The sequence below is a fragment of the Eleginops maclovinus genome, chromosome 17, assembly GCF_036324505.1.
Source record: "Eleginops maclovinus isolate JMC-PN-2008 ecotype Puerto Natales chromosome 17, JC_Emac_rtc_rv5, whole genome shotgun sequence".
NCBI lineage: Eukaryota > Metazoa > Chordata > Actinopteri > Perciformes > Eleginopidae > Eleginops > Eleginops maclovinus.
The window spans coordinates 3,300,111-3,323,658 of NC_086365.1; the positions used below are offsets into that span (position 1 = coordinate 3,300,111).

Below are 23,548 nucleotides of genomic sequence, written 5' to 3' on the forward strand. Positions count from 1 at the left end.
TTGACAGCGTCTTTACGTTCCTTCAAAATGCACAAAAAAATGCTGGGGAGATAGTGGGTATGAGTTATGAAATACGAGCATTTACATGACAACCTGATGAAAAGCAACTGTTTGCATACTGATTTGAATCTTCACATTAAAACCTTGGTTTGATATGAATGAGTAAGCATGGATTGGTTGATAGCTAATTATAACCCAAACATAATATTAGTTCAAATAAAAGTAGAACTTGTCAGGTAAAGCAAAACGAAAGACTGTGATGTCAGACTTTCAGCTTAAGGCGAGTCCCCTAGACCGTACATAGAGGTATCCTTCCTTCAGAAGACAGAGGGGAATATGCTTCCTTGAGATCTTGGCTCTCATTTACCTTAAAACCTATCGAACCATTTCAAATCTACAGCAGCATGGTGGTTTGAGCTGTCAGAGGTGGGGCGCTCTGGGACAGAGGGTCTTTTAGTTTATGTCTTATTTTCCGTTTTTCCTCCTGGAAGTGCACCCCCTGGGCGTTCGATCAATCTGGCAAGCACCAAGTGTCTCCTCACAACCTTTCAGTAAAGGCCATCATCATCATCAGAAGCCTCAGACTGAGCCACAGAGGAAATATGAGGACTGCTTTCATTAGACAAATGGAGCATGGCCGGTTTAGAGCACAATGAGCTTTAGGCTATAACATGGGATTTTATGAAGTGGTATAGATGATCGATAGAGGTGACCTGATTTTGGGTCAAGTTCATGTCGTATGGTTAGAGGGTTGAGAGGAGGACAGTCAGGAGTCAGGTGAAAGACAGGTGGAGAAGGGAGAGATGATCAATAAGAATGCTTGAGCTACAGAAGACAATAGACAAAGAATATTGATGCATGAAAAAAAAAGAAGTGGAATCACTGTATTCCCTCCCTCTACTGGTTCTGCTCCCCCCTGACCTTTTCAGAATGAGCTGTTGTCAAGAATGCACTCTCTCAGGTCATTCAAGTCATGTGGTGGCTCACTGCTAGATTAATGGTGCTCTGAAGAGAACCAGGGTCACTACGTGAAATAACAGTGAACACTTCCCCCCCCCCCCCCCCCCCCTCCCCCGCTGTCTTTCATTTGAGACAACAAGCATCTTGCCAAAATGGATATCCACTATAGTGTCAGTGTGTATGTCCAGTGTGTGTTCTCTCCAGTCAGCAGTGAAGCTCTCAGCTATGCATTTGTTAATATTCATTGTTTTTATGGCAGAGATACACCCTCTCTGTGTTGCCATCAGTTATAAAGGAGCCTCATCATCCTAAGGTTGAAAGGTTAACAGGGCCCATCACAGGCAAAATGGATACCTTGTTGTATTTGGAGCTTTGATGATTGAATACGGTCCCAAAAGATAAAATGTGAAGCCCTTTCCCCCAAGATTGATTACTTTTGTAAAAGGGTAAAAGTGGTTTTCAACATTAAAAATCACTTTATATTATCTGTGAGTTTCTGTCAACACATTTTTGTTTGTGTCCTCAAGTAAAAGGTGATGCATGAGCAAGAATAGGATTTTGTATCTATTGTGTGTATATGTGTTTTTATCTTGTCACTGACATATGCTTTATTATTTCTAGTTGCCAATCACAGCTGCCATCTCTGTCCCACATTCTGTAATCATTTGAAATATACTGTGTGTGTCAGGAGGTGGACGCATTTTCATTATAGCACCACCATAACATGACATTTGTAGTTGTGAAGACCGGGGCGTCTCTAGTCAGAATACCAAATAATATGAATGCAGCGCTTGACATTGTCTGCCAATAACACGCTGCTGTCAAAGCTCCCATCGTGTTTTATGTCCTTTTTTGTTTCCCTCTATCCATCTCATTAAAAGCATATTCAAACACAGGGTTACTGTTTTTCCACAGCTTTTTCTCTCTCAAACATTTCTGTCACACTTTTGATTTGACTTTGACCTTTGCTAGTTGAACATTTTAATTCTCACTGGAGATGCTTGTTTGATTTGTACGATTTCAGCAAAGACACAAATGATCCATTGTTGTAGGACACAAGAAAAAGGTTCAGCTATCCACATGCTTAACAAGTCATTAGGACTGCTCATGTATAGATAATTGAATACGCCACAAAGGACTGCTGTTCTTAAATAAGATTGTCACAAATCACTTTTAGTTATCCAATTAAGTTTAGTTTTTACAAACAAATTCAAAGTTAAAAAGTTTCAAAAACCTTCTTGACTTCAGTCCTAGAGTGCTGCTGATTATGATTTGGTCAAATGATTACTCATGTTGGTACTTACAGAGTTGTACACATGTAAATATATATATATATATATGTGCATACTTCTGGATTACTACCAGTGATTAACCACTCAAAGGCTGTGGAATTACAAACTCAATTCTTGTTCATGGATGATGGGTATTTCTGCCAGCGTCCTGTAGCGTAGTAACAGAGGAGGAAGACCGAGGGGTCCTCCCTGAAGACAGAGGGACAGGAGAGCGGAGCCTCTGTATTTGAATAGACGCCAGGCACTGAGGCAGAATCAGGTCACTCTCAGCCATATCCATCTCTGTGCTTCTGTTTGCCTGCCAGCACCGGCACAAAGAGAGCTCTCTTCTGGACTGTGCGGAGGGATCAGCAGATACCGAGTGCAGAGGAAAAGAGGGGGCAGTGGGCGCGCGGGAAACAGAGAGAGAGTTGCTCAATGCGATTAGCGGGGACTGAAAGGGATCCGCTCTCCAACACTCTCTGATGTATGGCCTAATCTGGGCTTGCACTGATGTGAGGGCCCGTTCCATTGGCTGCAAGTTCACCAAGTTAATGACACACGTTAAACCTCGGAGACATTTCGCTTCATGTCACTGCTCTAGCGTTGGATGCTCCGAAGAGTCCGGTTTATTGCACTAGCTATCCCTCTTTAATGCATTTTTAAACTCCATGTCTCATTTTTGTATGACTTTCTTCCCCAGTTCATTTTAGTATACTCATTGTATGCATAGTATTTTTATAATAAGAAGCCAGCATGACAAAATGCAGTGTATGAGAGGCTTGTTTTTAACTCTGCTTATAAAGAACGACTAGAGGAGTAAAATGAAAAACAGTATATGGCCAAGTGGTTGCTCATCATATAATTAGCCACTTAGACTTCCAGCATTCCCTCTAGCATACTGTGCAAAATGACTGACCTGCCAGGATGATTGGCGGCACTAGAGAATTATGTCATGACTAAGTGGCTTTGCGGTGTTCATTGTAAGATATAATGTCAACATTCAACCCAACTGTACTAAAACATTAGCTGTATGACTGCCGGCCTGCAGCAGAAGTTAGTCTCTTTGAAGTAAAGCAGCTCACAATGATTAGAAGGCATAAAAAGCATGTCTAATTCTTATAATTCATAATTTGCTCTTAATTTGTATATGTGTATGCGGTATGTAACATTGATCTCATTGTTTGACTGTCTATGGTAGCAGTTGCTGAATGCAGGACTTTTTTATTAGGCTGCATTAGTTTTTTAATATGTGGGTCGATATCACTGCCAATTTAGTGTACTACTAATATGACTCTCTGAAATGTTGACTGACTTAAAAAAGGCAAAAGCAGGAAAGTGCTAGTCAGTTGAAGTTTTACTAAGTTGTAATGCAGCTGGTAGCTATTTGCTCTTGGGAAGAACTATTGGAAATAAATCTAAAAGTTGAGATCAGGTCTTATATATGTTGAGTTATGAAACATTTTAATGATTTCTTAATGCCTGTGCATTTCTATGATCTGCCTACTATAGTCCGAACAGAAAAATCACATCTGGTAGATTTGAATTTATCTTAAACCTTTCAGTCTACATGTTGTAATGATTTTCCTGTCGTGTGTTTTCTGACCTGAGAGTGAGTGTGTGAGTGTGTGAGTGCTTATGTGTGGTGTGTATCAGTTGGACCACTGGCTACTGTGCCAAGACTAAGTCTGTCTGTCCACTCATCCATTGTGCCCTCCATCACACTAGCAACGCCTGACAGAACACACCATCACACAAAGCGTGACGTAAACACACATACAGAAAGATGTGCAGTGCACAAGTCACTCTTCCACTTGTGTCCTGTTTCCATGAATCATTTTCCCATTTTCCCCTTCAAAAGAACGGTCTGTTCTGAAGACTGTCAAACCTTATAGCTACTCAATTGAGCCATCTGCTTGAAGATGCTGGTATCAGACTAAAGCAGAATAAGAAAGACGCAGAAAGAAACATTATATATAAAATAACAATGACAAACAAATAACATTAATATTTCTAGCAGGTTAAGTAGCAGTTAGACACTTTTGAATTAAATATAAACAGGGTCCAGATATTAGTTCTTCCAGGATCTGCATGAAGATTCCTTTATTTGCTAGATACATTGGCATGCATCTATGCCAGGAGGCAGGTTCAGTTTTCAATCTGTAATATGTTTTTTTTATTTATGTTCACAGAGGCGAGCACCAGCTGAGCAGCTACGGCAGTTAATAAATGATTAGGAATAACAATCAAATCGGGAACTCACAAAACAGCAGGAGGATATGAATAAAAATTGAAACATCACCAAAGCAGAGCTACGGAAAAAGCAGCAATAGAACCTTTCCGAATCAAGATGGGAGTTTATGTTAACTGTGCACTGGCACACCATTTTTTGTAATATCTTTTGGAATGATTATTCGGCACAACTGTCTTATTTTCTCCAGCAAACTCATTTTTCACGTGATAAAAATCTTCCTACCAGTCTCTAAGTCTTTGGAGTTGGCAGTTCATTAGGGATTCTTCCTTAAATCCATTGCAACCACTACAGCTTTGTTTGTTTCTCTTGTTGAGGCTCTGTCAGAGAAGCATTGATTGAACCTGCTGGTCATTTGTTAGTTAGGAGTAATAACGGACTGCATCGCATTTAAAGGTTGTCAACAATTTAGCTATTCATGAGCTTTTGGACCAAATGTGTAACTATGATGAATTTCACTAACGTAGGATTGGTTTTGTTCGTTTTTTCTCTTACAGATTGTACCGTTCTGCTTACTGGGGAGTAATAGAAATAGAAGGCCTGAGCAAACAGAACTGTTTCTAGGAGCTTGACAAAAGGCAAAAATAACCGGGCAAATAAATGAATGTACCTCGATTCAGTCATTCTTTTCAGGCCGAGGGCAGCAGGCACAGAGTAGGAGGAAGCAGGAGACATTTGTTTAATCACAGAATAATGATATCGTGATGGATTCTGACCTTTAGCAAGTGGTATCATGTATGGAGATTTAATTAGCGAGCCAGGCACCAGGCAGGATAGCGGATATGTGGATGGAGTGGGGTGAAGTGGGGGGGTAGGAGGAGAGGGGGTGCTGTCTGGATGTTCTTAATGAATCCACTAGCCTTTCCCTTCCTGAGGATGTGGCCTAGACTGACTCATCAGCAGCAGCAGCCAGCCGCTGATTATGCTACGCAATCAGGAGGAGGGATGGAGATAGGCGGCACCGGAGACAACACCATTCAAAAGGTTGGTCAAACAGAACAAAGTAGAAAGACAGAAAAAGAGGCCATAACATGAAATATGAGCATGGATGGGAAGGCAGAGAACATCCTATTTATTGAAGAGTTTCTTTCAAGTGAAGGATGAAACGTGGTAGGGATGAGTGTGTGTGTTGGGGGGCGACTTTGAGAGAGATCAAGGAAAAGACTCGAAGAAACAGCGGCGACCGAGTGGAATAATCTAATTAATTGGAGTGAATTCAGAATGTGAAGTCGATAGCACGTGACAAATGTGGAAGAATAGCCCGTGGCGTGTTAGTTAATGACATGTAATTAATGATCATTAGCAGAAGGGATGAGGGGATGGCCGTGGCCTGTCAGGGACTTACAGGCGACCTTGTAATTTTCTCCTCCGTGTTTAGTGGGAGGGTGAGGGACAACACTTCCCACTGTGCCCATAGAAAGCTTTGTAAGGGGAGATAAAGGGGAGAGAAGGACACACAGAGACGGATGGAAAGCATAAGAGACAATGATAAGATGGTGGTAACTTTTTTTTATAAGAACATGACGAGGACAGGCAAAGAAGTGAAAGAAAAGCGGCAGAGGCACCAAGCAATGAATCAAGGATGAGAGAAAAGAGAGCAGAGAGGGGATTTATTGCGATCCCGCTGTTTTGTTGTTCTGGGTTTTTTTTGCTGACACAGTGAACATGTAGGGAGCAGGCAGCATTTTTTTTTTATAGGTCACATGCCACTTCACAATGATCTATGGATGCAGGCCCTTTGCAGACTTATACTGTTGAGCACGCATTATGTGGCTCAGCCAAGCGTGGCTGTTTGGGGGAGAGAGGAAGCATCTACCCTCACTCACCCTCTCACTATCCATCCTCTCGATTGCTCTCACCCATAACACCACTCTATACATACTTTTTCTTCTCAACTTTCCATCCGTCCCACTCCGACTGAAAGCCTGTTAAAGATGGTGTAAAGCAGCGAAGGTCTGAGGGGAGTGAGTGTTTATAGTGTCCTACTCAGGCCTGTGTCCTTGAACACATCTACCTACTGAGATGAGCTCATTGTCCCAACAACCTTGATATCAATACGTATTTGCTTAAAACATTTCAGTTGATCACATGTGTTAAACTAGAGACCTTAACCGATTTACAATACACAGGTTTCACAAAAATAATAATATGATATTGTTCTAATGTTCTGAACTATTAGTGAACTGTATCTGGAAAAAGTCTGCCCACATTTCCACATACAGTATGTACAAATATTAACAATTGTAGTCTAACGCTGCTATTTTTCAATACAATCTTCAGTCTAAATCCTATCCTCAATCCCTTTTTATTGATTCTTTGTCATGATTTCAAGGGTTGTATGTGATTGGGTACAAAACATATTTAATATTTATGTGGTTGTTTGATTCCTTAGTTAGTGTTTCTTATGATTGACAGAACCAAACAACTAAATATCCTGAGAAACCTTATTTGGTTCATATAAAAAATTGTGTGCGAATGAGTAAACTGTGTATCCATGTTTGATCTCCGCAGCAGGGAAGGGAGACACAGAATGGAGAGGAAGTGAACAATGAGCGTAAACTACATTTCAGATGATATCAGAGACACTGCGCTTCCAGTGATGCATCAATTCAATTAATCAGCGACTGACAACCAACGATTCATAAAACTAGAATTACGGCCTTTATGTGTCTGCTAACCAGTCCAATTGTAGTTTACAGCTTTCCGAAAATGTAATTACTTCATCATTTGTGTGAAATAGTCATAAGCAGCATAAAGTTTATAGATGTAATGGACAAAATATGAGTTTTGTGATGTCACACAAATCCAGAGTCCAAATGGACGTCTGTAACAAGTTTAAAGAAATTCCCTCAAGGCATACCTGAGATATTGTGTTCACCAGAACGTGACGAATGTAATAAAACATATTAACGCAGTTAAAACAAATCTACTAGGAAATATTAAATACTCTAACCATCCATCACAGACACATACAGGAGATGAGAGTTGTGTTTGCCCACAACTCTATATCCAAACAATACTCTCACTGTGAAAACACTCATAGGAAATATATCCACCTTTATTTACATCTACCAATTTACTAATGCTCAAGCAATATGCCCCTGACTTATGACTGAAGCATCAACTCTAAAGCAACATGTAATGATCTGATCTACATATATCGCTCTTATTCTACTTTTTTTAAGAGCCTCTCTCTGGCTTTAAATGCTACCGCCTCCATCTTTACAGTAGCCATACTTACAAGCGGAGGAAAGTGTGTGTGTATGTGTGTGTCACAACTCATCTATCTCCTGCGGAGTCCACCGTCACTTGTTCAGCAAGGTCTAATTTATGCGGTGGCAGTGGCGATACTGTGGCGCATGCTGAAATGGCATCATTCCTCAGCGCTAACCCCTGTGTGCTCCCTCACAGTCCCTCTCCCTGCTGACAGCGACACCCCAGGCATGATTTATCAGGCCCTCAAGCAGCAGACAAAAGCGCCTCGGCACGTGTGCCAGGCCAGAAACGAGGAGTAATAGATAAACACTGTGATTTCAGAACCAAACACAAGAGAGGGTCAACTTCATAATGTCTTCTCCAGATCGTGCATGGCTAAGGTCAGAATAATTTGGACAGAGGCGCAGTGAGAGGATCAAATGAATGTTTCTAAAATAATGCAATGACCAAGTCAGCACATTTTAGCTTGAAGTATTTTGTAGATTTAGAAATTCTCATTTGTGTCTGACAGGAGTAAGGAATATATCATTTATCATTCCAATGAGTTTATTTCTTAATAAAAATGTGCATTGCATACATTTTGAAGGCAACTGTCTTTATTATATCAAATACATAAATAATATAGGCCACATTGAATGGATTATCTACAGGTTACTTGGTTAAAGAAAAATATACTTAAAGAATCTAATGCAAAAGGACCCAATCATTTGAATCAAAACATACTTCGATGATCTATGTGAAAAACACACCACATCCGAGTGCTCTGCTATGTTAACACATATTCTAAACCTCTCTTAACTCAAAATTGGCAATCAAGGTTGTGGTTCACATAGGAGCATGTTAACTAAGATGCGCTCTGATCACGGTCATTTTGTATTTCTTGAGTTTGTGTTAATGATGTAATGAGTTTAAGAAAAAGCATGCATGAAACTGTTTTGGATGCTTGTAAAACTGGTTTAAACATGTAACACCCAATTTAACCTTGTTTTTTATATGCTTAAAGTGAGAAATCAAATGAACTGAATCACTGAATTTGTAATGCTGTTATGGAGAATGGAATTATGGTAATTTGGCTGAGCATTCAGCTGTATTGTTTAAAGAGGGAGCAGATAGGTAGAGGCAGTTGATAGTTAATGTCACATCGTAATGGGATGGAGCATGAACCCACCTATGAACAGTGTTCAGGAAGGCCTCCTGCAGTGCACCAAGGCTCATTATATTAACAATGAAGAGCCTTCACAACTCATTATCCTCCAGAAAGACTCACCTGTGATGTCCCTCCGAAATAAACTACTCCAGCGATAAGAAATCACCAGTGTTTGTTTTTTCTATATGCTGTCTGTTTAAGTGCTCTTCTCTTAAATGAGTTTTGCTGAATGCTGCTTTAAACAGAACAGTTTGACGCCTGCTGTTCTGATAGATTAGGACCACAGTGTGTAATGAGTGTGTCTGTAAAGTGTGAAATAAAAAACAACTACCAACGTAGTTTAAATCTCCCCATTTCATTTGGTGGAGTGCAAATGTGTGTGAAAGTCACTAAATGTGCATGTGCATTGTAGTAGAACTCACCGCACTGCTGCAGGGGATATCTTTGACTTTGAGCCAGGCCAGGTCCAGTGTGCCTTCACCCTTGTAGCATGACTGCAGCCTCTCCTTGATTTTCTCATTGATCTTTCGCAGAGAGAAGACACACAGTGCAGAGTCCTGCGATGCCTGACGTGGACGTCTCTTTTGTCCTTTTGAGAAAACGGCGAACAAAACATCATCATCCGGTGCCACATCTAGTGAGCGTGCCAAGATAGCACCAGCTTTGGACAGGTAGGCCGCCTCAAGTAACCGGTACTCAACGTTGCCACTAATGCATCCAATAGGTACCTCCACGTAGGAGTTAAAGGCGGTGTCAGCCTTGCAGAGGCGGACTATCTTGGAGGTGTACACCTGTTCCCGACCAGTAGAGGAGGATCCAGTAGTTGGCCCACCTCCCATTTCCGGCTGCAAAGTCAGAAAGTAGACAAAGTTCCCACTGGCAAAGCCATAAATGTAGTATATGTCAAAGTCCGGGATGACCGTGAAGGTGTCTGAAGGAATTTTAATCATAGAGGCCACAAACTCATCGTGGAATACATAAGCAAACATGCCATCTTCCTCAGAGTTTCTGGCCAACTTGCGGCTAGAGATGGTAGGGAAGTACTCTGGTTTGCCATCCACTGCTGTGGCTATAAACAGCATGTCCGGAGAGGCATTGCCATATGACACTATGACGCCAAACACAGAGCCACTCTCGTTGACACCAGAGAGGTAGTGCTCCTTTTTGTGAAAGGGCTCCCCCAGTTTGAAAAGATCATCCAGGCGGAGGAGTTTGCAGATGCCCTGGTAGAGGCTGCCACACGCTAGCAACCGGTTCTCCCGATAGTCCATCAGGAGCATCTTGTTGACATTGTTGGTGAGCGATAACGGCTCACTGCAGGGCTGGACTATACGAGGTGGGTAGCACTTGCGGTTGTCTTCATCTGGACCGGTCTCATGGGACACCTGGACCTCTAAGCTGGGGGACAGTTTGTATATGCGATTGACAGCTCCCAAATAGACATTGCCATTGCGATAGTCCACTGCAAGATGGTTGAATGTCCAAGCAGGGTTCTCAGCATGAAATGATGCATACTCCCCTTCCTGAAGGGATGCTGTGATCACCTGGGAGCCGGCACTGTGAGCTTGTGGGACTTGTACCACGGTTTGTGATGTCACAGAAAGCCCCAGACTGGACAGAAAGCAGTATACAAAAAAGCAGGTGCGTGTCCTCGTTAGGGACGTCATGGCTGTTCTCAGGCTGGGAGTGGTGAGGAGAGGGAAGGAGGCACAGTCCAGTACTGTCGGCCAATCAAGATCAAGCCTCTCTTGAGATGGAGGACATCATGTACCTAAAGAGGGAAGAAAGAAAACCCAGTGAACAACTGCAACAGGAACACAAACATGAGCAAAACATTGGTAAACATTCAAGGTAACCTTTACATGGGATTGATAGATAAACATTATGAAATACTGTGACTGTATGATGGGATTTGTATTATTATTCATTGCACACAGATTACAGCAGAGCATCTTAACAAAGAATAATGAGGAAAAGAGGTGAAGAGGCCACACACTTGAGATTCCAAAAGAAAATAAATGGGCTAGACAGAAAAATGAATCAGGCTGAGGCACAGTAGAGGTTTAAAAGGCAGTGTAGAGGGAGAGCTTTAGCCAATAGGATGAGTCCATGGATTGAGGAAAAGGACAGAAGAGGAGGAGTAATGCATGGTCTCAGAGGAGGTGATCAGCATGGCTCTGCACCATCTCTCTGCATGGACCCCTGCTCCTCTACGCCCCTCCATGCCTTTCTGTTACAGCCGCTATGCACCTAATTGATTCTCCCCTTGGAGGAGCAATTTGCATGCTTTGGCGATTTCTCTCTTCTCTCCCAATAGGGCAGCTCACCTGCTGACACTGCTAGCAGAGTGTCTCTCTATAGTTTCTTTCTATAACTACACACACACACACACACACAAACACTCACACTGAAACATGCACACGCACACAAAGTAGGTGGTTTATGGGCAGAAGAGGAACAATTAGCGAGGAAATGCAAGCGTTTGCAGAAATAAGCTTCCCTATAGTCCACAGTTCATTTGCAAAGTCTCAGCACTAAACAGCACAGCACACAGGAACACACAAATGTGAAACCATGCCAATTTAGTGAACATTTTGCATGTTGTGGCCAAGTGGAACTGTTATATCTATACTGTCAAAGTGGCCAGCACACAGCATAAGACACACACCAGCAGAGATTATAAAGGGGACCCTACAGCATTTCCTGTAAACACGGTGGTCCCCTGTGTGTGTCGCCTGCTCATTAGGACCCTCTCCAAAGTCAAACTCGATATCATGAGGAGGTGTGTTTACCTGGGTAGTATCCAGATATGAGTTGTACACATGTACACACAAGAAAGGAAAACCTGCAACACTTAACAAAATCTATATCAGTGCAAAGTGCTGACTGCATGTTCTAGCAATGGGAAAAAATTATATGTGAATATCAACACATTTTCTTCTTAATTTGAAAATATAAAAAGGAATTTACATATTGTTGTGTGAGAGGTCTAGGGGGAAGTCATTTAAAAATGTTGTGTAAATCTTCATCAGCTAAATAGATGGTTTAGGCAAAAATGTAAAAAAATGTGTATATCAAAATGTGAACAATTCCATATTTAATGGCGAAGCTAAAACATCCAAAACAGTATGGCTAATTTTACAACTTTTAACATTAATTTTGGCAAACATTCCATTCATACATATAGACATTTCTTGAGAAGCTTTTTACTATGATCAAAAGGCTACCGCCAATAAATGGTGGTTCTACCTGACATTATCCAGCCACAGATCTCATCTCAAGTTCATATCCAAGCAATCACAAGTTGAGGTGGTGTCAAACGCAACCTCACTGCAATCTTACCAATCTCCCCTCCATCGGCTGGCAGGCAGAGAGAGAGAAAGAACAGACAGCCTCTCCACACATGATAAGAGGACCAGAGAGGATGATGAGAGGGATAAAAACCGATACAGAGATAGAAAAGGTGACACATTGACAGGTTTGGGCCTTTATGCTCGGATGTGTGTGAAAGTCAAAGTGCGATCATTACCATGGCGTTAAGGGAGAGACCGAGTTTGGGATTAACACTAATATAAAAAAAACGTTCACTTAATACACATTCATTGAAATACAAAAAATATGTTTTAGTAACTAAAAACCCCCAAAACACGATGCAAAAAAAATATCTACAAAAGTGTTTCTATTTGGTCCTCTTAGTAAAGAGAAAATGCCTGCAAAAGAGACAGGTTTAGAAAAAGGAGCTAGTGAAAGCTGCTGCTCGTACCTTAGGGGGGATGAATGGGCAGTCATATTGTTAAAAATAAAAAAAAGGGGAGCTGCATATTAATCTTACAAAAGGGAACAGCACTGGAGCTCCCACCTATCAATTACCTAGCTGGAGGGACAGCCATAACAAAGTCTGAAATCCACAGACAACTTTATTCAGCAGTTATTATTAATTGAAAAGAGTCGGAGAGGAAAGAAGGGAAATGAAAGGAGACTCAGAAGTAAAAGAAGGGCGTGAGACACAAAGAGAGGAGCTTTTACAGCAGCTTCACATCCACCTATCCTCGTGAGTTTAAACACTAACGCAGTTTAACACAGCTGACATCCAAAAATAAAACAACAAAAAAATAGGATCCCAGCACTCTCCTGTGAGAAATAAATGGGAGTTTTGAGAACATAAAACACGAAAACCTCTGAAAGGAAATCAAATTGCAGTCCCGTCAGAGGTACCCTGCAATGGCAGTGTGTCGGCCACATTAATCTGTTGGTGAAATGCAATTATCCTTCCTTAGGGGGAGGGGGGGTTAGGGTAGAAGCTCGTTTAGTTGCTGTTTGCCTTTGCCTGCAGATCATCAAGCGCCATTAATTAAAGTTTGCTTTGGATCTGAGGAGTTACACATCAGAAGTATGCACACACACACAGCCACACAGGGGTTGATAGTTTATCTGTATGCAGTTGCGTGCCATTAGTACATGCCTTTAGTGGTGATGAAGTTTGAGAAAAAAGTGCAAATTACAGCATGAGAGAAAAATTACCTCTAATTAGGGTTGACAGAAAATATTTCAGCAACATTATTCACATCATTTATTTATTCTTACTTTGACTGATGGGAGTTTGTAAATATGTCAACAACCAACAGACCTGTTCAAGAATATGGCAGATGCAAAAGGGTAGCATGGCTTCAAGTTCTGTGACCAGAGTGTCTCGCTAGCAACTAGTGCTCTGGGCTTGCTGCAAGATTTACTCAAATATCCAACACACATATACACACACAAACCCACACAGGATCACACATTAACAGCCCTATAGACATCAAAGAGTGCTAATGAATTCATGATTAGCACCACACTCTTTTCCAGACACATACTTCCAGGGTCGTTAGAACTGTGGGCAAAAACAACCCTGTGTCTGTTTGTGTGCATTATTTCCATCTGTGAGACGGAAAACTGAGTGTGAGCCAAGTCTTTATAAAATAATTGGGATATTTCTATTTTCTGTTTTTCATGTTTTTAAACGCTGTCAGGCCAGGAGCAATCGCATCATAAGTGTAAAAATACAGACCAGAAAAGGGAGATATAAACAGCATTTACAATGTGTAAATGTAACTAATTAAGGGTATTATCCTGTGTTCAGTGCAGAAAGTGAAATGTGGCTCTGAAGAGAAGAGAGTGTCTAAGCTCCATCAGGTGAAGTTGCATCGCCCATGCTGCAGAGCAGTATTGGCAAATGTATAAAATATGCCCCACCCCCTCAGCCCCAAAACAAATGATAGTTCATTTTCTTCTCTCACACATACGTTTAGTCTAGCTGTCAAGAATGGCTCAAAACTTCAGAAAAGACTCAAACACCCTGTAAGGGCCACAGATAAACTGCTACAAGTTGATCTGTTTCAGACAAAATATTCTGATGCTGCAAAGCAAATTCCATGGACAACAGTATTAGGCAAAGCTATTATGGATATGTCATGAGCCATTTTGGTTTGGCAATGATTGTGTAATGGAGAGCCAAGGCCAGACATGACAATTTGAGGAGACGCAACAAAAAAAGAAAGCCTTGACAAAATAATCCCTGGCTATTTATAGCCTGAAAGAGGGGAGGCATTTATGTGTAAGAAATGACTTGGAATGGAAGAAACTGTCAAAGTCTTTGGTAAACAGATTAACTTCTCAGTGCACAAATGTTTTAAAATAATTTAACACATTCATAAAAAAACACTACGAGTAAAATAGGATTAGGAGATTATGAGTGAGTAGGGAGTACGTTAATTACACATAATCCTTTATATTCATAAAGAAAGAAAACTATACTTATCTAAAGTAATCTGTCGGTGGGTGAAAGAATGGGATTGAATGACAGTGAACTCTATATGATTGCAATGACAATTAAAACAACTGCATAGCAAGTTCAACGCAGCACAGAGGCACAATGATCACACAGATTTAAGAGAGAGCTGCCTCAGTAGCGGTAATAGTACCTAAGCAGTTGTAGTTCTATCAGTCCTGTCCTGTTTGATATCAGAGGGATTGATCATTTTTTGGTTCATAATTCTCATTATCATGAGTCCTTTTGTGGCTTATGATGGGCATGTACCTTTCTGGTTGGGAAAATTCATGTAAATCTTGCTTTAAAGCAGGAGAAAAATGCGGTTCACAGGTCAAAAACTCATTGGATTTTTAATCTCAAAGTTGTTACTTACTCCTTACTGTTACTTTCCCATTATGAAAGAAAGATTCAGGGTGGTTGATAGCTGTTGTAATACTTTTTTAGGCTCTCACTGCTTCAAGCTGTCACGGCTCAAATGATGCAGCAAAACTGCTACTATGACATCTGCTTGGCAGCTTGTTTCCATGACTGGTAGCCTACAGTGGAGGGACAGTTATAATAAGGGACTGTTAAAATGCATTAATTCAGACTTTATTGTTATGATTGCAGCAGCCGTTGGTCTGGGTTATTAAAAGCCTTGGTTTGTGAGTAGTAGTAGTAATAGTAGTAGTAGTAGTAGTAGTAGTAATAGTAGTAGTAGTAGTAGTAGTAGTAGTAGTAGTTGAAGTACTAGTATACAATCAAGTATTGGTAGGCATGGGAAGAGAAAAGCTGGAAAAGAAGATATATGTGAGGCAGAAATGACAGAGAAACACAGTGACACAGAGGCAATAGAACAAAAGAAAACAAGCAGACAGAGATGCGCGTCCCAGATCAGTGGATGTACTGACTGGGGTGGTGAATGCCCCCCCCAACCTCCCTCCAAACCTTTCCCCTGCTGGGCTCTGGCACTGATCAGAAGAATAAGCGTCATCTGCATTGCAGCCACACACTGCAAGTGGAGGAAAACAGTGTCCCTGCACTCAGAGCACAATCACATTCACAAACACTCACACACGCTTTCCAAGCTGCACAGCAACATCATGACCACAACACAGCAAGACACACACTCCAACTTGACACCTGCATAAAATACACAAAAACACAGCAAGCAGGCGCAGTAGTGATGCCCTCCCAACACATCGAAACTGGCATTATACCTTGGCACCAACAACAGTACATTTTGCCTCCACATTTCATCACTAGCAAAAAAAAAAACAATGAAACCAGAGCAAAGTAAACTGAAGCTTAGCAGTGTGCTAATGGCTATGAGGGGTACATCAAGATCAGGAGAAGCCAAACAACAACACACACTGTACAGAGCTGCCTCAAGGAATAAGATAATTAGCGAGGGACAGAGAACAGAAGGATTCATGACTCATTATTATCCTTTTGACAACTATAACATGCACCATTCCTCTCTTACAAAAACCCAGTGATACACATTACTTGAGAGTAAAATTTAAGCAAATGAGCATACACGCAGTCACATAAAAGCACTAATTCAATGCTCTCAAAGGACTCAAGCTAAGCTAATGCATTATAACATACCCGAATATACATTTATAGTAGGTATAAGCATATATATACACATGTTTGAGTTAGCCTACTCTGAGTTTGAGTTTCATAATATACAGCCCCGGAAAAAAATACCACTTCAGCAATATCATTTTCTCTTGTTTTCTTATTTATAGACATGTCTTTGAGGTAAATATATTTTTTAATTGATTTATTGTATTCTATAAACAACGGACAATTTGTATCTGTGTTAAAATTCAACAGACACTAGAATGGCTGCCTTACAATGTAGAGATAAAGATTTAAGAACAATTTGGAGAGGTCTCTTACTTTTCTCCGGTGCTGTATAAATAAAATAAACACAAGCTAAAAAAATATTTTTATTCTTGACCAATGCTGAAAAGTATTTCTATTTAGGGAAATATGACTGAATGTGAAATGAACACAAATGTGATTGAGATCCATCTACACACATGTATGAAGAGACACATAGACAAAAAAGTTAAGTAATGATAGAGTAATCATGTCTAACATAGCTAACAGGCTAAGATAACCCCTGCTGATACACACAACAGATGGCACACTCATCTCTCTAAGGAAGGCAGCAGCAGAACAGAAAAAGGAGGACAGAGAGGATGGAAGAAAGGCGGGGTGTCCTTGGTTACATCAAGACGTGGATTAGCAGCATGGATTACTGTCACCAGATACCCTGTCTAGATGGAGGTTAGGAGGTTTAATCCACCACGGAGCTGTTGATATTACAAAGAAAGCTTTTGGATTGGACTGTCAACAGCCTACATATGATATGAATGGCAGAAAACTGACTGAAGGACTCAGACATTATGTACTACAAATGTAATAATCATCCCAGTGTTTACAAGCATCAACACGCTGCAAATAATACATTGAGTTTAATTATTTAAGCAAGTACTCCGTTTTTAAATCGGCACCTACAATTTCCAAGGGAATCTCTCCCAGTTCAGTTAGCTTGCTGACTATCTTCCCATCTCTCTCTTTCACTCTTCTAGAGTGAGTCAGAGCATTTCAAAGAAGGGGTCCAGGCAAAGATCTAACTGGACGACCCTTCTGGATTTTAGAGAAATAGCTGACATCTGCCCATCCCCTTTCCTCGCTCTTCTCTTTTATTATTTGCCAGTCCTCCTCTTACCTTGTTCACAACTTAGTAATACTCCTTAGTAGGATGAGATTCAAACACACTCATTTGTCTTGAGTCAGGCAGTTCTGAAGGTTTTCTGTACAAAAAACAACCATTTCTGAATTGCGTCTCTTTGCGTTACAACACCGCAAAGAGAGGGGGGATTGGCAGAGTCCTTGAGGGAGTACAGCACTCAAACAGTCCTTGGTTCCAAAGTAAGGTCACTCAAACACACACACTCTTGGCTGGGACTGAGCCTTTGTGCAGTTGGTGCTGATGCAGGCTGAGATTGGTTGGAGTGTGTTATCATCAGTGCAGATCAAGAGGCTCTAATGTCATTAGGAGGACTGTTGAAGAGCACACTGGCCAGCCTTCAGCGCCTCTCTCTGATTGGGTTATACTGTGGCAAACTTCCTGAATAGGAGGGGCCTCTGTCAATGATACAGGGCACAAAGCAGTGACCGGAGAGGGCCATTTACAGGGTGAACTTAATGAAGCTCTGGATTCAATTAGGATGACTAAGTCCTGACAAAGACACACTAGCAATTCATCAGTGAATATTAGGGCCCATAATAACACATAGCTTGATAAAAGAGTGTGTCATATGCATTCATTAGATACATATATTGCAGAATTACAAACACATAGAAACAGAGGCTGTATTTCCACAGGTTAAGCTGATGACCAATGCTGCAACCCTAATTCTTTATTAATGTTAAGCTAGTGAGTATTGCTATAAACAATCCCAATCTAAGAGGGAGCGTTTTCAAAAAGGATAAGAAGAGTGAAGCACCGCTTTAATACTTCCCTTTAACCTATATTTATCAAGTAGCCCACATGACATTTTTGTGTTAACAAAAAAGATATGCTCTCGATCATCCTTCTGAACTGCCCCCTAGTTATTGCAATGTTGTGCTATAAAAGCTCGTTCAGAATCAAAAGGCGGAGATATTTTGCTGTAATCACTATAAATGCAGCCAAGAATCATTCTTAAATGGTGTTGCTAGGCACTGTCTGACAGCTGCTTTCATAGAACAAATTCAAAGCCTGTAGCTCTCTCTCGCTTTCCATTTCTCTCTTTCTCTCTCTCCCAATTCCCTTATTCCCCACACTAACGGGCAGACAGGAATGCAGGGCCGTGTAGACAAATCAGCTCTCGCTTCCATCCGCTGCCGACTGGCACCATCTTAAGTCCCAACACGTCTTCCCCCTCTTTCCCCATCCATCTATCCTTACTTCCCTGTATCTCCTCTCCTCCCAGCTTAGCTCGACAGTTGTTTCATGAGTGAAATAACTGCCCATCTCTTTATCTTCATCCCTCGTTGGCTCTCTTCTCTTTTCTTTCTGTCTCATCTCTAGTTTCCAGCATCCCTTTTCTCTCGACACAGTTATTAATTATGAGTCGTAGTTAGCTTGAAGCTGCAAATGAATGTTTTGATGCAGTATGAGAAACACTGAAACCAGACACGGTATGGTATTGTGCGTGTGGTTTTGTTTGTATGCCTGTATGCTTTAAAAGAAACAGAACTGACATTGCAGTCCCTTGAAGGAAGGCATTTCTCCGGCAGACCCCTACTGTTCACATGGCCTATATTACAGGTCAGTTTTAGCATATAATATATAGTACATCAATATCAACATACAGCACAGGTGGGCTGATAAGGACCGGTTTTTGCATTGTAGTGAAGTTATTAAGAATAATGTTGCCCTAGTTTGTCTATCAGAGAGCACAGAACTATCTTGGTCAAAATTCTCAACCAAATTAAAAAGTTTGTTGGTATGTAATGTCATAATATATCATTTTAAGCTCATAACACATTTAGTCAACAGTCCACAAAGACACACAACTGTCAATAAGGCCAACAAACCCTTCCAAGCAGGAATCCATACATTCAAATAGGTGTGGTATGACCTTTGAATTTTTAACCTTGATGCATTCAAGCTCGCAGAGTTGTGTTAAGACTTGATTTCCAGCAGAGGTGACATCCTTAAAGCTTTTCTCACATTACCTTTTCACCCTCCTCCCTGCCTCCCTCTCTCAGCAATGCATGTCATTGGCAGTGCCGCTGAAGGAGGTAATAAATCAGGAATTATAACACTTCACTTTGCACACAGCACACTTTATACCTACAACCATAATACACAGATTATGTAAGGCTGTGGAGTGGAGGCTGTATGAATGGGGGGAGGGAGCTTGTGAACCCTCTTGACTAAGAAAAGAAGACACCAGCAAGAAAGGGAGGAGAAAGGAAGTTGTATGATAAATGTCCAAACAAAAAAGGATTCGATGTATTCCCTTAGGTTTAAATTCACCCTCCAAACACAGAGCTACGAGAGGTTGCAATTATTAATGCCATTAATCACAAGTGTGCTTTGCATGCTTTGACATGCCAACATGTCCTTTAGCAGGACTTGCAGACATACTGGCAGACATGAAACCCTTGCATACACAAACACAGGTTCACACACAGAAGCTCAGAGCCTAAAGGAAGGGTGCAGGAGAGTTGAATAGCTTGGGTCTGGGTTGAGACAAGCCCACAGACTTCTGGTACCTTGAGGGAAAGCACATGTAAATAGTCACCGTTTGAATACTTTCAAATCTAAATTCTTGGCATCATGGACATAGAAGATGAATAACAAATGTGCACGCCATGTATTTGAATGTGGCTAAAGAGAAAGAACAAAGGAGTCCACAGAACCGTCAAATGTCCCACAATAAAATTAGTGTTGCAGTCTTGCACATCAGAAATTTCTTTTCTTTAACTGAAAACACAAAATGTTTCAAGACATCTATAGTCACCACTCCACCTCTTCAAAGTTTTCAGAGAACTGAACTGATTTCCACCCATGTCATTTACCATATGTAAATCAATCATCATATTACCGTGTGTGATTGACACTCAGTTTTGTCAAGTAACCCTTGCTGACATTAACATTCAGTTTTGCTTGAATCACTCTGGACAGCACAACCTTTATAACACTTACTGCAGGATATATATTTCCAACCTGTTACAGCTTGTTTGTTGCTAGGACAAAAAAACATGCCAAAACAACTGCTTCTAAATGCACTGGACGACTACTTCAGGTTTTCTGACTCGCTGTGAACAGGATCCGACCTGCCCCAGTTCAGCTCATGACAAGCTATTGATCAGCGACCACCATGCAGTTTTCTGGTTTATTTTGTATTCATTTTTCATCCCTTTCTCAGTGACCTGTCTGTAACCGCTGCTTTTCTTCCCTTACTGTTGCTGAATAGAGATAAAGCAGACTTGACCTCAGAGATTAACTTCTAAGACAGGAAAGCTTGATAATTTAGAAGGCTTTGTGTGATTAGAATAAAACAATACTGCTGCTTTAATTTTTCTCTGATCCCCCACTCTGTTTTTACACTTTTTCTGCAATTGTGTTTTCAGGTGTCTGTGAAGATGTGCACAGTATTTAATGTGCCAAATGTGCATGGCTATGTGTGTGCGTGTGTGTTCAGAGGATAAGGGACAGACTGTTGGACAAAAACTGTTATATTAAACCATCTAATCTTATCCCATTCCATCACACACACACAGTGTCACACGCACACACATACACACAACATAGAGGAGCACAATGCACATCTGTGAGCTCATCTGTGCAGAGGTTGACTTTGTCTGCTCAATGCGAATGGATTACAGCTTTCCCTTATAATCCGCAGTGGTGATGAAGAAGAGTCTTAAAGATCTCCGCTCCTGGTTTACTACACACAGCTGAAATGAGGTCAGTTGACTAGCATGTAGTGCCCCCCGGAGCTTGTTGTTACCTCTGCCAAGGAGGTTATGTTTTTGGTCTGGTTTGTTTTTGTTTGTCAGCAGGATTATGAAAAAACAATTGGTCCAATCTTCCAGAAAATTGGAGAAAGAGGGTTGCATTAACCAAGGAAGAATCCACTAATTTTAAGAGTGGATCTGAATCACCGGATGCATAATTTAGGCTTTTCAATTACTATATCTTGATGAGTTAGAAGAGTGGACAAAATAAAAGATAAAACCATATAATACCATGCCATCCAAAACAACATTAACACACACTGAGGCCTGCCTGGCGTAGCTTAAGAACCATGTGACCCCATTTCCATCTCTCCTTTAAGAAAATAAATAAATCATACGTCTTATGGTCTCATAACCCTCTGTTGTAAATTACCTAGGTATAGGCCATATGGGATGGATGGAGGATGTGGGACATGCCAGTGAAGGCAGAATGTCTGCACCTGCAAAGACTAGCAGCCCTGCAGTCCTGGTGTCAGAGAACTCATCATTTATCAGTTTGAAAGGATGTGTCAAGAGTGCCCTTCCAGCGGCTGAAATATCCCACTTTTAAAACACATTCAGCAAATGGTGCTACATTATAACTAGGCGTACTGTCTGAACAAGAGCAAAGGCGGAGAGGCAGAAGACGAAACAGCTGGCACGATTGAGCGGAAACGGAGAAGTGGATGTGTCATTTCCCTAAAAGGTCAGAGTGAAAAACCAATTCAAGATTTGATGCGTGCACAAAGCGCATAGAAAGCAAAATAACACTAATATCATAATCATAAGAAATGATCATGATTATTAATAGGAAATTTAGGCTCTTTACACATTCCAATCATCTTTCAACACGTAACTCATTTGCACACTTTCACAAAAACATTCCACCCGTTTTATGTCATTCTGATATTGTCTAATGATGAAATGATGTATCTATTGAAGCTACTGAAACTCATTTTGGCATGATGCCGGAAAAGGTAGTCATTGCCAGTAATTGCCAATAATTGTTAATGATTACAGTGAAGAGATTCCTTTGGGCTTGTTATGAAAGTTTTGACAATGTTAATATTTCCTTAAATAAGGAATGGTGCAACATAGGAGTCAGTCCGGGTGAATTTAAACTAAATGCATGCCAAATAATGCCATACATAATCACTGGAGATGAGTATGATGTTACTGAAGGTAATCCACACACTAGAAAACAGGCCATGATTAACTAAGTAGTTCCTCTGTACCCAATCTAAATTACAGTGTCAATTCAATGGAGGTGATGCCCATGAAGTGATTGAAGCCACTAAGAAGTAAAGGGACATGACCCTAAAAACATAGTTTAGCATTAAACAAATAGTGTTCATTTAAAGATGTTTCTGTTGCATGTGCAAGAGCATTTACCACAACTCAACCATTAAAACAATATGTGCTGTGGGTGTCAATTACATGTGTTCCTGTTAATGCTGTGAAAAGTAATTACATTCCAGAAACAATGTTAACCCGAGTCTGTGTGTGTGTGTGTGTGTGTGTGTGTGTGTGTGTGTGTGTGTGTGTGTGTGTGTGTGTGTGTGTGTGTGTGTGTGTGTGTGTGTGTGTGTGTGTGTGTGTGTGTGTGTGTCATACTCGGTCTTTGCAGTCCTAGGGCACAAAGACGCATCTGAGAGAAGGAAGGAAGAGAGGTCTAGTGGGACGAGGGCCATGATTAAATGCTTCTCAGACTCATAAATCCACATGGTCATCATTCTGGATGAAGCTGCAGACACAGTCACACTTTCTATCACTTACACACAAGCAAACGCAGATTACAAACCATAGGCAGTGAAACGTATCGCAGACCAAAAAATCCCCACTGCTACAGGATCCATTTGGCCTTGAATACAAACATCATGCTGCCCACAAAAGAAACTCACCATAACTTGTTTTCAGCCTCTGTGTCACAAGGAGCTAATTTACGGATTTCACTGTTGTGCAACAATTGAATAGTGATGCAAAACCGCTTTGGTCTACAGCTGCTGTGCGTTATGGGAGTGGACTAAGCCAGGTTTGAGAGAGAGCCACTTCATGGAAAGTTAAAACAGATGTGTCATCTACTGTGGGATTTGTACCCATGGGAAGCGTTTTGCTACAGAATAGGTTGCCAACCCTCCTTTTTTATAATGTAGTAAACAGCCAAGGCAAAATTAAGGTCAACATATAAGTATTGATGAAGTATATACACAGTATACTTAACAGTAACACATGCCGCAATCTGGTTGTAAGAGTAGCTGAATATTCAGAACACATATAGATTTTTAAAAAGGTTTAGAAAATACTGGGTACTTCAGTGAAGTCCTTTCATTCAAACAGCAGAGAGACGGCACTGCATTGTAAGTTTAAGGCACCTAATGAGGGTGCATACATGGATGGTTCAA

At 40.9% G+C, this 23,548-nt stretch overlaps 1 protein-coding gene across 1 annotated transcript in view; it reads right to left on the reverse strand.

Moving 5' to 3' along the window:
- plxna4 (plexin A4) overlaps positions 1-23,548 on the reverse strand; it is a 209,367-nt gene that overhangs the window by 177,162 nt on the left and 8,657 nt on the right. Inside the window, exon 2 of the mRNA XM_063905926.1 lies at positions 9,268-10,616. Within this exon, the coding sequence (XP_063761996.1) occupies positions 9,268-10,512 (1,245 nt within the window). The 5' untranslated portion in view covers positions 10,513-10,616. The remainder of the gene's footprint in view (positions 1-9,267; positions 10,617-23,548) is intronic.